This window comes from Macadamia integrifolia, chromosome 14 (assembly GCF_013358625.1).
Source record: "Macadamia integrifolia cultivar HAES 741 chromosome 14, SCU_Mint_v3, whole genome shotgun sequence".
NCBI classification, from domain to species: Eukaryota; Viridiplantae; Streptophyta; class Magnoliopsida; order Proteales; family Proteaceae; genus Macadamia; species Macadamia integrifolia.
The window spans coordinates 6,990,612-7,006,198 of record NC_056570.1 but is presented as its reverse complement, the minus strand read 5'-3'; the positions used below and the strand labels follow the sequence as shown (position 1 = coordinate 7,006,198).

The 15,587-nt window shown below is 37.6% G+C and overlaps 2 protein-coding genes and 1 long non-coding RNA gene across 8 annotated transcripts; all 3 read left to right on the top strand.

The window, feature by feature from the left end:
* The first annotated feature begins 97 nt into the window (after nt 1–97).
* LOC122061041 (RING-H2 finger protein ATL39-like) lies at nt 98–2,824 on the top strand. Its single transcript, XM_042624209.1, has 3 exons — nt 98–727; nt 1,596–1,690; nt 2,147–2,824. Exons 1-3 carry the CDS (start codon nt 569–571, stop codon nt 2,490–2,492), a joined length of 600 nt encoding a protein of 199 aa, XP_042480143.1. The 5' UTR covers nt 98–568; the 3' UTR covers nt 2,493–2,824.
* A 1,778-nt stretch (nt 2,825–4,602) lies between these two features.
* LOC122061309 (protein-ribulosamine 3-kinase, chloroplastic) lies at nt 4,603–8,943 on the top strand. Its single transcript, XM_042624536.1, has 9 exons — nt 4,603–4,896; nt 5,039–5,192; nt 5,563–5,653; nt 5,756–5,830; nt 5,909–5,997; nt 6,264–6,382; nt 7,127–7,267; nt 8,115–8,191; nt 8,701–8,943. Exons 1-9 carry the CDS (start codon nt 4,791–4,793, stop codon nt 8,845–8,847), a joined length of 999 nt encoding a protein of 332 aa, XP_042480470.1. The 5' UTR covers nt 4,603–4,790; the 3' UTR covers nt 8,848–8,943.
* Nucleotides 8,944–9,733: 790 nt separating this feature from the next.
* Nucleotides 9,734–15,587, top strand: LOC122061179. 6 transcript variants are annotated; one of them, XR_006134581.1, is made up of 6 exons: nt 9,734–9,999; nt 10,099–10,165; nt 10,255–10,337; nt 10,458–10,528; nt 13,263–13,388; nt 13,490–15,587. It is a non-coding gene; the product is annotated as an uncharacterized LOC122061179 (long non-coding RNA). The 6 variants fall into 6 exon arrangements; XR_006134580.1 differs by having other exon boundaries at nt 9,738–9,999; nt 13,263–14,925; XR_006134579.1 differs by lacking the exon at nt 13,263–13,388 and having other exon boundaries at nt 9,747–9,993; nt 13,490–14,925.

The following is a 15,587-nucleotide window of genomic DNA, read 5'->3' as shown; positions in this document are numbered from 1 at the left end:
CCCTTTTAGGTGATCCATCAAGAATCTCCGAAATTCTTACTAACCGTATTTGTTTACGTTACTTTTTGGCCAAAAAGTTTTCTTTTGTGGGTGAGTCCTGCCGCCAACTGTGAGCTCAGAATTCTCCATGACCTTCTACCCTTTTCACTTTCTCCAGTATTACAAAATCCAAATTGGCGGGTCCCTCGTGACCACTCCAAATCGAATCTGATTCCAAGAGCAAGAAAACGAACTGTCTCATCCTTCCCTTCCCCTCTATTACCATTCCTCTCCGTTACCCTTCTTATCCACTCCTTACATTCCCAGCTCCTCCTTGGGCTAAATCTTTTGAGTCGATCTAAAGCATTCCTGATGGGTATTTTGTCTTATCTTTCGTTCTCCAATCCTTGATTCCAAAACTTTCGATTCATCGTAGAGTTTTTTTTTTTTTTTTTTTGGATTTTTTGGATAGGTTGAGTTGATCCTTGCCAACATCGAAGAGTTTTGATATGGGTTGTTATAGTGTGTTTTTCTCCTCCTTGAATCTTCTCCTTGGGTTGGATCTTTGGATGTGCGTTTAGGCTTAGCGATGCTGGGTTCAGGTATGAATCTGACTACGATTGTGATCGGGTTTGGGATGAGCGCGACGTTTATTGTGTTTGTGTGCACGAGACTAATGTGTGGGAGGATCCGTTCGCTGGAGTCCAGACCAGTGTTCGAACTGGACGCCGTGACTGATCTTGAACAGGTATGTTGGATTCTGCATCCTGGGTTTGATTACTTACGGTTGTAATTTTGGACTTTGATTTGGGTATCTTCTTTTTTAGATGTTAATTTCGTATTTTAGAAACATGTTCTGTGCTCTGTTTGCTGTGGGATCTTGCGGGGTAGTGGTTTCCTCTGCATGTCATGTGTTTGTTAGTGGGATCCAGTGGGAACTCTGGGCAATCTTATTCTATTCTCATTGGTAGTGGATGTTATCCCGTTCGCAAATACTGTATGGGATTTGGACTGTTTAAACCAGTTTTTATGTCCTTGTCCAAGTCATAGAAGTGTTCCCAGACACCCTGGATCCAACATTGATACGGTATTGAGAATTGCATCAGAAACTGTTCCTATTTTCTGGATGATCTAAGACATAAATGGAGCTAAAAATGAATCTGCAGTGGTGAATGTTTGGCTGCGAAGTTTCTTTTCCTTCACCCAAAAAGAGTTGCCTTATAACTTGGGCAATTATTTTTCTTTGAACAAGCACTTAAGTGGCCTCTGGGAGATGGAAATGTAAACACCCACTAATCAGTTCAAAATGCTTCCACCTTTAAATGGACACTGAATGGTTAAATTTCATTACTAACAACCTCCATGCCAGTAGTAAGCAAGAAAATGGCACAACTGTCAGATGGCTCCTTTACTGTCAATTTATGCTCAATATATTACATTGAAGCCATTTGTCAACTAGTATGCAGATATAGTCAATCTTTGGAAGAACTAAGTTACCATTCTCGTATCCTTGGGTTTCACCCGATTACTAAATCACATTGTTCTCTTTTATTCTCCTATTGAAATTGTTTATGTTTTGAGGTCTGAGGGTTTTATATTTTGGCATTTGGTGACAGTCGGAGCAAAGGATGAATGGCCTTGAACCAGTTGTAGTTGCAGCAATTCCTACAATGAAGTTCAATAGTGATGCTTTCCGTTTTGAAGATGCACAGTAAGTCTAGTTTGTCAACCTCAATCTCACCCCCACCCCCCTGTTACTTCTTTTCTGATCAGAATATGTTAATTATTGATCCATGGCACTGGGACGTAAATGCTCATATTGTGTCTTAGATCATTTCTCAAACAGCATCATTATGAATGAGTTATGTTATGTGTTGGACATTTCAGTTAAGGTTGGAAAATTTGAAGGTGAAAAAGAGTGATAAAGCTGCAGACCTCAATTTTAACTAGTATGTCCTTCCCATATAGATGCAAGTTTAAGTGAAGTAACTATACATTCAAGTTTGTTTATGAGAAAACTACAAAAGTAAACTTCTAAAAACCATTTTAATCATCATTCGTCATGAAGACATAGTGAGGGTATAACATCCTGGACATTCATTTCATTTTCTTTGCTAAGTTTCCTTTCTATCATATATGACTAGTCATCATCTTTTGGCTTCTGCAGGTGTTCAATATGTTTAGGCGAGTACCAAGAAAAAGAAGTTCTGCGAATTATGCCCAAATGCAGCCACAATTTTCACCTCTCCTGCATTGATGTGTGGCTACAAAAGCAATCAACCTGTCCAGTTTGCCGTGTCCCATTACAAGAATCTATTGGAGAAAAAAATGTGAGACCACCAATGTTTGGTACAGTCCTACACTCCGTGGATGGTCCAGAGATCGCGAGTGACCAATGGCAGCTACCTGGCACCGTACATTCAGAGGGGAATGGAAGTATCCAGGGCCACCATGAATCTGTACCTGGAAACTTGGAAAGTACCGTAGCAGAAGAAATAGAAACAAGGAGTTAATGTAAAACAAGAAGAAAAAGGAAATCAGGCTGGATTTTTTTCAGGAAGCGAAATATACATTTGCTTCTTGTTAAAAGGTGTTCATGTACAAAATTTATACCATGGCCAGGGTTGTTTCTTGAGCCTGATCTGTTGGTGACTTGTCGGGACATATGACAGATCTGGGTCTAGAAATGTGGAAAATTTCCATGGCAAATGTGAGCATGGTTCAGATCTCTCATGCCTTATGGGTGCTGGTGGAATTCTTAATGTGGTATGTAGAAAATACCCTTAGTGTTTGTACACTGACATTCTTTTACGGTCAAGTAGTAATTTACATTACTGTTTAAAAAGCATGGCAACTACACACTTTGAACTAGTAGTAGTTGTTCACCTTGAAACTTCCTGACATGCTCTTTTGAAGCCAAGCTCTTAAAAACATATTCCTGTGCTTCACCAAGAAGGGGATTTTGACCAATTCCGCTCCGATTCTGAACTCTTGGAAGGGACAGAGCTCATTAAGCTGAACGCTATGGCTAACTTCCCACTATGTAAGATCAAAGATTGTTCTTTCTCGTCCATCCTCTGTGTCAAAGAAAACTTCTGTAGTTCCCTTTGCATGGTCTCCAACCAACTTGACCAGCTGATACTTTTTTCCCACCATCTTATGTATCTCCTCTGTTTGAGTGTATGATCTATATAGTATGTTGAATTGGTGAATCGTTCTATTCAACTCTATGGACTTAAAAATCAAATTGAAATCAGCAGAATCGTTTGACCTCCTGGACCCATTTTGGAATGGGTTGACCATGAATATAACTATATTTTCATTTTTTATCTTTTTTTGTATTTTCCTTTAGTCAATAATTAGCAGAAAATCAATGAAAATTAACTCTTGTAGTTAGATCTACACAACTTTTGAATTAAATTAAAAGAAAAAAATGAGAAAATGTTTGTAAGGTTTTGTTGATACCCAACTGATTCCAATCCATTTCAAATCAGAATTGATCAATCTCAATCCAACCCAATTGATTGCAATGATAAGGAACTCTCAGGTAAGGATTATTGCAATCTACCATTGAGAATCTTGCTCTAGACACAATTGAGAGTAATTCATTCGAAATTTTTATGTGATCTAGTTTAATATACACACAAGTAATGTGACAGCGATGAATTGTCCCTACATGTGGATGATTTTTAAGCTAAAACTGAAAGACAACCTCAGCTCATAATTATCATAGAAACGTAACCCAAGAAATGATGCAGAAAATAATGGAAAGACAAGAACAAGTAATACACAGATTTACAAGGTTCGGCAAAATTGCTTACATCCTTAGTGAGATGAGATTCTGCTTCACTATCAATTGAGAATAGGGTTATAACATTCATCCTCACATTTTTAGAATTGCTTACAGAGAATGTAAACCTAGCTACAGATATATAGCGAAACCCCCTAATACTAGAAAGTACAAAATTACCCTCATTAAACGGGTCCCAAATAAAAGACATCGTACTCAAACATATTAAACCATTTCTTATCGATTTGATGATCACACTTCCAACAAGTCTACACACTCTGGTATCCTATCATTCAAAGATCTCCATTGTGAATTCCAAATCCAATACATATTGAGGGTTGCATTACCTACTCGAAGGTGTTTATCTAGTCCAAGCTCTTTTGAGTAGTGTCAAACATATGCTACCATCAAGAGCGTACCGTGAGAATTGAACAGGTGGTGAGCCTAAGTGCAAAAAGCTATAATACCAGCCTAGATGAACGATTTAGACCTCATCGAGTCACTTATCTGGTATAAAGTTGACAAGTAGGTCAAGAGTAGACCGACCGACCGACCGACCTACTCTACTAAAAGAGCATCAACTACTGAGCGGATGGTCAAACACCAGCATGAGGAAAGCGGCGTAGATGTCCTGTCGTGTGGTAATCCAAACAACTAAACTATCGCTTGGTATAAATAGTTTGACAACCAGACCACTCGATCCAAGTCACTCAGCAATCAGACCACTCGACCCACGGTAGCCTAAAACGATTTTTGCCGCAACAAATAGTAATGGAGCAATCTTCCATCACCATTGAATATCAATTGGTTGTGTCATTTGTGAGAATGTGACCATGCTTAGTTTTAGGGCCGGGGAATTAAACCGAAAGTCGCACACGTGAGGTACGATTTCCACGAATTAAGGGGAAAAAAAGAGGCAAAAATAATTGCCAGCTGTTTGGCGTCGTGGAACTCAGGAACAAATTCGTCATCAAGCTTGAACTTGGGTGAGGCTGACGGGAGGCGCGGAGGAAGAGAGATAATGGTGCCACAGGTGGGAGCCCTCTCCTTCACTTCTTGTTTCCCTTCAACTCGTCTTCATCGTCGTCTCCCTTCCAGCAGACGCCACCCCAATAAACCATTTACCAGTAAGTAATAGCTCACTTGCGATTCACGGTTCACTTCTTGGTTCCCCATGCCTGCCCCTCTCCCTTCTTCTGCAATGGAAGCCATGGAAGAGTACGTATGCCCATAAAATGGTATAGTCTAATTTCTTGATTTTGTTTACAGTGGCAGCGAAAAGTGATGATCCAGTCCGTGAATGGATTCTTACAGAAGGAAAAGCAACGGAAATTAAAAGGATCAGTCCCATCGGCGGTGGATGCATCAATCTTGCTACCCGATATGACACTGATGCTGGTTCCTTTTTTGTTAAGACAAACAGGTATAAGCATAGTACCTAAATGTTCTGAAAGATGAATACTTGAATTACGTTTTACCGTAAGCTGTTTATGATGTCTGGTTAATTATTCTGTTCTTCACTTGTAATTTGTGTTTTGCTTTGTTCCAGATTCCATTAGGATGGACTGAACTAGTTTCCCCCCTCCCCCAGAAAAAAAAAATCTACGTACTAGAGTAAAACAACCTCCCAGATGCATAAAGAACTTGAAATGGTTTTGTTATTTTATGCTACTGTATAGCCTCTGCAGAGTGACCCTTTTTATGAAAATATCATTTTGGCTAAAAATGCAACTCTTTACCAGTAGAACAAGAGAAAAAAATTAATATCCCTTTGTGTTATAACAATGATCCAGGAGTATTGGGCCATCAATGTTTGAGGGAGAAGCTCTTGGTTTAAGGGCTATGTATGAAACCAAAACAATCCGTGTGCCTCAGCCATTTAAGGTATGGAGCTCCCTAATTTATACCTGCTTTTTTTGTCGTTCATAACAGCAATGTGTCTGAGATGATAACAAATGTAAACTAATATGTTTTCAAGCTTTGTAGGTTGGAGCATTACCACAAGGCGGTTCCTATATCATTATGGAATTCGTTGAATTTGGTTCATCCAGAGGCGAGCAGGTGATACTGACGAATTGTCCTCCCCTTGTATAGGTAGTAATGATATGCCATTTAATTTATTCAGACTATCTTTCTCAGTCACTTTTAGGAAGAAAGCTTGCTGAAATGCATAAAGCTGGGAAACCTGCTGAGGGATTTGGTTTTCCTGTGGAGAATACCATTGGCAGGTGATCTTATTGCACCAATCTCAAATTTCTTTTTTCACCCGTGTGTGCGTGTGTTTCCTTGGGCATATTCTCTGCCATACAAAGTTATGTTACTCAAATCTGTTGTTATCCATGCACATCCATTCCATGAAGTTCATTGCGAGGAATGCCACTAGATAGTCAAAGAGTATCTGTTATTGTCGGTTTTCTTATAATTTTTTGGGCGAGTTTCTAAGCATGATCTTGGCCTCACAGTGCTAATGAATTCAAATGTATTTCTGAGTCAGCACTCCACAGATAAACACTTGGTCATCGGATTGGATTGAGTTTTATGCAGAGCATAGATTGGGTTATCAGCTAAAGTTGGCACGAAAACAATATGGTGACTCCACCATTCTTGAAAAAGGTATGCAGGTTCTTTAATGTTTTTTATCGGATGAGTTAATTAGCCGTCTGCATTCAAGCGGGAAGAACTTATTGAACAAAATCGATGTTTATAGTTATCTGACAAATAGAAATATGACTGCTTAGGTTTACTTCCCTTATATAATTTTTTTTAAAACTTTTGAACATCATGAATTCACAATGTTATCCACTCTCATTTTTATTGCCTATGATCATAACGGATAAATGGTCTGTGCATAGTTATGTAAGTGATTTGCCTCTAAGTTGGCTTCTATTTCTCTGTGGATGCATTGAGAGTAAATGTACATATCTGACCGAATTATTGATGTTGAGCTGCTCATGGTCATTGATGGATGGAGTAAGTGAAAATCATGACAAGCCTATAAAGAGCGGATAAGACGATGATTTTTTGAAGAGTAGACTGATATGAACTGTGTTCGTTACATATGAGTTCATTTTCTTTTTATAATTTACAAAATGATGAACATTCCAAATATACGGAGACAATGATTTATGTCTTGGCGTAAACCATGCCAACATGTAGGCAGCAACAAGCAGGTTACATAACATTAAATTGGAGATTTATTGTTAAGTAAGTACCTTGCTCCTATTTTCAACATGTTGGGAGTTCCTCCAATTACATAAATCATCTTGCGCCTGCAAAATTAAGGATTTTGCATGAAAATATGTTTTTTTTTCAAGATTTTTTTCTTTTGCTTAATCTCTGGATCTTCTTATTTAACAGGCCAAAGACTGATGAAGAATATGGGACAGTTGTTCGAAGGTGTTGTAATTGAACCTTGCTTGCTTCATGGTGACTTATGGAGTGGGAATATCAGCTCTGACAAGAATGGCGAGCCTGTTATACTAGACCCAGCATGTTATTGTATGTTTAAGTTGGTTCAGATTTCTATATCATTTGGTATTTAGATACATCTCAAGTATTTATGTCTTCTAATATTTTGAGATCTACCTATGTTTATTAGGACCACAAGTCTGCTGGTTTTTCTTCGTGATGCAATGCTTGAAAAATAAAATGAGATTTAGGGTGTCTTAGTCCTTTAGTTTCAAAGGGGAAAAGTGGGAATTTTTAAGTTTATTTTGTGTGCATTTTAGTATGCTGCTCATCTTTACTAGGGAGCATCCCTCCTGTATCCTTGTTACTATGTATTTGTTTTAAAATTTCAAAAAGGCTTAGTTGAGTTGGATTAAGCTCTGTATTTGGGAAAACTGACTTATCCAGATATAGTCAGCCATATATTCATTTTTTGGACATGCGAATTGAGATTATGGTTTGAATGTTTGATTGAATAAAGTGATGTTTCCTGTTGGGAGAAAAAGGAAGAGTTTTCTCAGGGTTGGTTTCTGAGAAAAGAACTACTGAGGCAGCAGAGAAAGTGATTCTGAGGGAATATATGGGTAGAGGCCACAAGGTAGGGGTAATGAAACATCAACAATGAGGTTTGAGGAGTTGCAGATATATTAATATAAAACTAGTGGAGTTGGCTGGGGATTTTTGGAAGACGTGTAGTAGTGGGAAGAGGAAGACATGCTGAATTCGGGATGTTTATATGTTGCGAACAAAACACATTGTTCCTTGAAACTGTTTCTGAGCATTTGTGTCTGTTATCATGTTTTTATTTAATATGTTAAAAGCATGATTTTATTTTGAAGAAAAGAAAAAAAGAATTAGTCTAATTACTTTGTTACTCCTATTATTTGTCCCTCCCCAGATGGACATAATGAGGCAGAATTCGGAATGTCATGGTGTGCTGGGTTTGGAGCATCTTTCTACAATTCCTATTTCGAGGTATCCTCATTTCTATCATTCTCTGCTAGCAGAATCTAAATTGCAAGAAAGATAATGTTAAATGAAAGGAAAACAGGAAGGTGCTCCTTGCTTCCATCCATATTGGTTAATATCAGTTTCTTTTATTCCATGTGTTCATTTCTATACTTTGAAGTTCAAACTGTCATACATTTAAAGTCGGAGAGAAAAGTCATAATAGATCTTTCTAAAGCTAATGTGATATCCTGTACTTCTTTATTCAGGATTATGTTAGAATTCTAAATTGGATTTCTGGTTAATGCATTGGTTGAATAATTGAGATGAAGGTCATAATCCTCCTCTACTTTTATTCACAGAATGATAAATTTCTTAAAAATCTATTGAAAATAAAAATCCTGAAAAGTTCAAAAAATTTGAGAATTCATGGAATGAGAAGAACCTGAACATGAACTGAAAAACCCTATCTTGCATTTTTGTTCTGAGAACTTCCATTTGATTTGTTACTACATTCCTCTCACTGTTTTTTGCAGGTGATGCCTAAGCAGCCAGGATTTGAGAAAAGGAGAGACCTTTATATGTTGTATCATTATTTGAACCATTACAATTTATTCGGTTCGGGTTACCGATCATCTGCCATGTCTATAATAGATGACTATCTCCGGATTTTAAAATCATAAACTTTGGCATTATATCTGTAGCCCTCTTGTATATGTATCATTTTATGTCTCATCCAGAAACCCTAGAAGGCAAAAAAAAGAAGATTTTTTCAGTAACAGGTCAATTTGCTTTCCATTTGATTTCTTGGTTTGTTCTGTAGCTTAAAAGATCACCTTAGTTGCTCAGTGGAATCGTGGGATAGGATTAATGTAGCACACCTACTCACCCAACGAGCTCAACATTCAACCCGAACTGGTTGGACCGACTGGTTCAAACTGAACCCTTATTGAATGGTTTTGGAATTGAGTCTTCAGTTGGAACCGAAACCAGCTGAATCGAATACCCAATTGAAATCAGATGGAACTGATAAAAACTTATTTTTTGTTTTGCCATTATATTAGAAATATATGGGAAACTAAAAACTAATATCAATTCGATAATGGACCAATAAGAGTCTATTAAGTCAACCCGATAAAAAAATGAAAACCGAATTGCATCAAAACTGAAATGGAATTTCACACTGAGGCTGCGTTTGGTAGTCATTTAGTTCCAAAAAAGGACATTTTGTGTCGAAAATAGAATTTTCAATTTCTAAGTCAAAATGTCAATTTAGAACAAAAAATGGTGTTTGGTGAACATGGTTCAGGAACCGTTATCTTAATTGTTCCCTTTTGTTGTATTTAGAACGAAATCAAAAGGATGAAACCTTCTGTCATTTTGAGTTTCTAGTGTTTTTTTTTTTTTCTCTTTTTGTTTCAAAAAATCGAAAAAATATCAAGTTGACATCAAACGTTTTATTGCTTTTTTTTTTTGTTCTCATAGAACAGAAAAACGTCAAAAATGTTGGATAATCAAACGCAACCTAATTATTAATTATTAATGGTTCGATTTCAGTTTGAACCAGTGCAGGCCAAGAATTTACTTATAGCACCCGAAACTAAACCAAACCGGCCGTTTTAAAGAGTGGTTTCGGATCCAGGATAGGTCGGACTAGGCCAGTTCTGCCCTAACCCTTGAAATGTAGTCACGAGTCACGATGATTGGATTGGAGAGGAATGAGTTCTTCGATCCTTCACCACCGGATTCTGAAGAGCTTCATGCCTTACAGTTGAGGACATCCTCGTCGATCGAATCGTTACCAGACGGCTGCTTGCTCAAGATCTCATGTAAAGGTCGATTTCCAATTGGAATTTCACAATTAGACTCTTCTCTTTCTTCTTCAACTTATCCATCTCTTTTTCTTCTTTTTGTTGGAATTTCTTCGAGTTTAGAGATGGTGGAAGGTGAGCTCTGCAGTTTGTTGGATTGGATGGGGAGAAGAGATCTGCAGGATTCAATGTAAGAGAAAAAGTTTAAATGAACATAATGCGGAGTATTTTTTAGGTTACATTTTCATTGATTTACAGGTTTTCTTACGTCTTCTGTAGCTTGTTTGTAGGGGTTGAAGATCAATATGATAATAACGGAATACTGTGGAATGTACTGATATGAATTGCTGAAGAAAATCAAGGTTCGATTTTGGTTTGCAGATATTTCTACCATTTCTGACTTATCAGATTTCCGAAAGAGAGAGAAAGAGATGCATAATTCTTATCAGTTTCTGATTTTATTTTCATATATTTTCAAGCAGGAATCTTCGACCTTCAGAGAGATTCTAATGGTGATTATGTCGTTGGAAAAGTTCTTGGCACGAATCGACAGGTATGCTTCCCTTCTGTAAAATTAAATCTTTGAATTTCACTATTTTTTTGTTGATTAATTAATGGGATAACTCAAGATTGATATTCTGTGGTATATAAATAGTTGTTTGGAAGAAGCTGAGGAATTCATCCCTGGCCCAGGGCTCCCTGAATCTTCTGATGGAGTTTAGGTTTGGTGCTTGTGCTATTTCTGGTCGATGAGTCTCCATCTTAACGATTCTTCCCCTTTTAAGAATTTGTTTTCGTGATCCTTGGTTACCTCCTTCTCCACCACCTCTTCCCCCTCCGCCTCCGCCTCCGCCTCCGCCTCCCACCTCCCACCCCCCCACCTCCACCCGCATCCTAACTCCTACAACCCTCTCTGATCATTTGCTTGTATCGGCCGATATGTTTCTGTATCACCAATACCCATACAGATCAGAAGTATCATCAACAGCTACTCTTTTGTGAATTATACCCTATACAGCCTGATCTGTATCTTATTGGTATGGCGGTGATGATTCGGCCATTGATACACTATGGGCAATACCTTTAATCAGTCGTTCTGAGGATTCAAATCAGATCCTCGTATGATTCTCGTACGGTGCTTAATCCACACTTGGATTCCATTCAAAATAAAATCAAATTGAAAGAAAGTGAGATTAAGTGGAGTCCAAGTGTGGATCAAACACCGTACGAGAATCATTCTCGTACGAGGACTTGATCCGGACTCTCTTTTAGACTGCCTTCAGGGTTTCCAAAAATGGAATTAGGTATCAAATCACTTAAGCTGCGTTTGGTAGTCATTCAGCTCTAGAAACGATTTTTTGTGTCAAAAATAAAATTTTTAGTTTTTGTGTCAAAATGTCGTTTTAAAACAAAAAAATGGTGTTTGGTGAACCTCTTTCAGGAATGATTACTCTAGTTGTTCACTTTTTTTTTTTTTTTAAAACGAAACTGAAATGATGGAACAAGATTTTGTCATTCCATCATTTTGCATTTCTAGCGTTTTTTTTCCTTTTTCACTCCAAAAAAATTGAAAAACACTAAATGGACATCAAACCCTTTTTTTTTTTAGAAAGGACAGACGCCAGAAACGTCTTTCTGAATGACTATCAAATGCAGCCTTAGAGGAAATTGGCAAAAAACAGAGTAGAATCGGCAAGAATGGACCGAAATTAGGTGGATCGGTCTTGTCCTATTCCGATCCAAATCATCCGATTCACCAATCTGATTCCTTATATATAAAACCGGGATAAAAATCCTCTGCAATACCTTGCAATACCACCTGTAGAGCGCGATACCTGGTGTTGTTGATGTGAACGGACAATATGAAGAGAGAGGTTTGTATGATATCATGTTCCAGTTTATGTTCGATTAAAACGATCTGAACAAAAAAAAAAACACAAACCCGACCAGATCGTACGAATGATCATTTTGAATTTCAAAATTGTTAAAACCCTACCAATTCATCTGGGTTTTCTTATTTCTTCTCCTTCCTCTCTCTGCGGGCTCTGATTAAAGGAATGAGAACAGATTCTTGTCTGCGGCACATCTCGAGTAATTGTTGCCAGCGTTTTCTGAAGATTACTTTCCCCAAATTTCCAAAGAAAGCAAAGACTCTAAATTCTCCCCCATTAACAAGCATTGTCCTCTGTGTTTCTTCAATATCTCTGATGACTTTCTCATTGAATTTTTCTCCCAAGCACATGAAGACCAGCAAGCAAAACAGGGCGTATTGGAAATGATCCATCACTCGCACCGGCTCCCTAGATTCGACATGATCTTTGAACCTTTCAGTTAACATCTCCCAGACCCATTTGCGCGCTTGAGCAAAGGATTTAACTTGAGAAGGGTGGAGGATCTCGGAGGTGAGACTTCGGCGGAGGAGCTGCCACAGAGGGAGAGAAGAAGAAGAGAGAACGAGAGTGAAGAAGAAACGAGGAAGTGAAAGAGAAGAGAAGGGTTAATAGCGATCTAGGTTTTCAGCGATTTTGAAAATTCAAAATAATCATCCGTACGATCTAGGTTGGGTTTTTTCTTCTTTTTTTTTTTCAAATCGGTTTAATCGAACATAAACAGGTATAGGGTATCAGACAAACCTTTCTCTTCATCTCGACCGTCCACGTTAGCGACGCCAAGTGTTGCGCTTTGCAATTGCAAGATGCAGGTATTGTGGAGGATTTTTATCCTAAAACCGTCACTGTTACTGCTGCCACCACCACCACCACCTCCTTGTCCTCTTGATTGGGCTTCACGATGATTGGACAAAGATTGCTTTTTTGTCTGCATTTAATCATGGGTCTTCATTCAGCTTGAATTTCAAAAGAATTATTAAATAATGGGAGAAGGATTATGTTAGTCTCATATATTGGTGTGATATATGTTAGAGGAAGGAAGAAATATCTCTTTTAAAGGGTGTTGTAATGTACAATAGAGAGCTTACGGTATTAATGATGAGAGAGGAGAGAGATTATGTGAGAGGGTGTATATTTTGATGTATGCCTACCATTCTTTCTCTTAAATTATTTATAGGAATTAGATGGGTATATGTTCGCACAATATACATCCTCTCACAGTTTCTCCCTCCTCTCTCCTTATTAATGATGTGAGCCCTTTATTGAAGAACTGACACCCATTGGCTCTCCTTCCTCTTTGTCAGTGTGATGCCTAGGTATTGGTTGCCCATCCCTCTCCCAATATTCATTTATCTTTTTGGGGTAACTTGTTATTCTTACTTTTTTTTTTTTGGGTAGAAATGCAATATTCTTACTTTGCATGGGAAAACTAAAGTGGATTACACAACCTTTTGACACTCTTGAGGTGCTATGGAGGTTTTCGAGAAATAAAGGAAAAAAAATTCTCAGAGCTGCAAAGGGAGGGTATGTTAGCACAAACACACGCGCGCTTGTGAAATGATCTCTTTGGCCTCTTATGTAAGAAACCATTATGTCGCAACTCATTGGTGTGCTCCTTTATGCAGCTTGCTCAAACAAAACTTCTCTTAGAAGGGAAAAAGAAAATCTTCATGGCACCTAGGGGGTATCATCACCAACTTCCAGTTTTCCATTCCAAGTAAGAATACTATGCTAGATTCAGCAACAAGGTAAAAGAGTAATTTAATATCTTGTTTGAAATACATGCTAAATGAAGTGAAATACACACCAATTAAAGATCATAGGTGAAACAAATGTAATCTTTGTCTCACATCATGAAATCCAATAGGAGGTGGAGAAAGGGGAAATTGGTGAGGTGGCAACGACCACCATGGTTGTGGATAAAAGTGTAATCTTTTAATTGATTACAAGATTATTCTAAGAGACCTTTGAAGGAAGCTTGAAGATAAGATTTGTATAAAGACTTCTTGTTTTCAAACTTTTGATCTTTCAAGATGCTCTCAAGAATCATTAGAATTTCTCTGTTCTCAAGCTTTGTTCAAGTGATTGGAAGAAGAATGGCAACTAACAAGTGTTGGACTATCATTGAAGTTTTGCAGGAGCTTACTTCATCTTATTCCACAGCCTTCTAACAGCACTTGGCCACTTCTTTCCTTATTTGTTTTTTGAGAAATATATTCTAATTTCAGCTTGATTCCATATTTGTATAAATGCATAGACTATAATCCTGCTATGAGGTGTATATGGAAATTCGCTAATAGTGCTAGTTTAGGGATATTATATTCCTTTTGTGATCATGATGTAATGATGAACCCTTTACCTTAATATTTAAGCCATATTCTCATTAAAAGAAAAAAAAGAATGATTGGAAGAAGAGCCTTCTATTTACTTCATCTTCTATTTATAAAAAAATGAAGTTACTTTTGTTTTTCTGTCTTCTTTGTTTATGATTATTATTTGGATTATTTGCCATTAATGTTCTTTGTTGTAACATTTTTCCAGATAATATTGTTGTGTCCTGCTGCTTCTTTGACTGGGAGAATTTCCCATTGATCTCTCTTTGTGCTAGTGATGCTGTTGAAAATTACTTTGGAAATGAGGGGTGTTTTTTGTCGTCTTTGATTGTTGATCTGAAATTGAGGAGATGGTAAAGATGAAAATCTCTTTGGGTTTTAATGATTTCATCTGATAATATTGTCTCTGCAAGATCCATCGAGATGAAGACTCATAGGCAAAGTGGATTTAATTTGTTCACTCTTCCGAGGTGGAGGAAAATAACCTTAGTCCAAAATGATAATCGATGGCTAACTCTGCCAACTATTGCCATGATGCCAATGTGTGGATGGCTTTCTTACAAGATTTTTTATGGAAGCACTATTTTTTGGTTTCAAAAACAGGTTCATCTTCTGCCATCCGAACCAGAACCAAATTTTTTTTTTTCCTCATTGGTTTGACTTGCAGGTGGATTGACAAGTTCAATGGCTACTGGATTAGACAACTAGACTTGTCTAATCATTTTGTATCTGATGATGTTTCTGCTGTAAATCAGCCCCCCGATGATGGCTTATGCTGTATCCAAAGTTCAGGGAGAGTAATAAGCTGAAAAAAAAAAAATTAAAAGCAAAACAGATAACACATTTCACAGAACGAGCTTGTTGAATGGTAAATCTCTTAGCTGCCATTGTCAGAAACTTGTTGCAGATTTCAGGTGGCTATAATACCAAGAAGCCAAGAAAGAAATAAAACACCCTTGCCTTCTGCCTATTGAGTTGTAACTTAAATATCAGAATCCAGCGTAATTTGGTTTTAGACATTTTGAAGCAAGAGTCTCTGTATTTGAGTTGTTTAAAGGACATAACAGAAGGTCATGGCCGTATGACTGCGTACCATCACCATTTGCGGCTCTTGAGATCATGGTGGGCAACGTACCAGAATCCCTGAGAAGCATCCAATAATATTAACAATAACTGAGTTGTGGCCATCAGTGGTTAGGGGGTGTTTTGTTCGGTAAATCAAATGGTGTATGTATCAGATATGGATGTTAATCTTTCGATGGACATTGTGTTTCTTGCTGAAAAATCGTTTGGTTGCCTCAAGTCTAGAACATGTTTCTTATTGGAAAACTGTTGGTTACCTTAAATCTGTATAGTGATTCATAATGTAAAACTGTTTGGTTATCTTAAA

Bases quoted from the DNA above. Each gene is read 5' to 3' on its own strand.
- LOC122061041 (XM_042624209.1), top strand. From the start codon at position 569: ATGCTGGGTTCAGGTATGAATCTGACTACGATTGTGATCGGGTTTGGG. The intron at 728-1,595 runs GTATGTTGGATT...ATTTGGTGACAG, and splicing joins CCGTGACTGATCTTGAACAG to TCGGAGCAAAGGATGAATGG. The intron at 1,691-2,146 runs GTAAGTCTAGTT...TGGCTTCTGCAG, and splicing joins TTCCGTTTTGAAGATGCACA to GTGTTCAATATGTTTAGGCG.
- LOC122061309 (XM_042624536.1), top strand. From the start codon at position 4,791: ATGGTGCCACAGGTGGGAGCCCTCTCCTTCACTTCTTGTTTCCCTTCA. The intron at 5,654-5,755 runs GTATGGAGCTCC...CAAGCTTTGTAG, and splicing joins GTGTGCCTCAGCCATTTAAG to GTTGGAGCATTACCACAAGG. The intron at 5,998-6,263 runs GTGATCTTATTG...TTTCTGAGTCAG, and splicing joins GTGGAGAATACCATTGGCAG to CACTCCACAGATAAACACTT.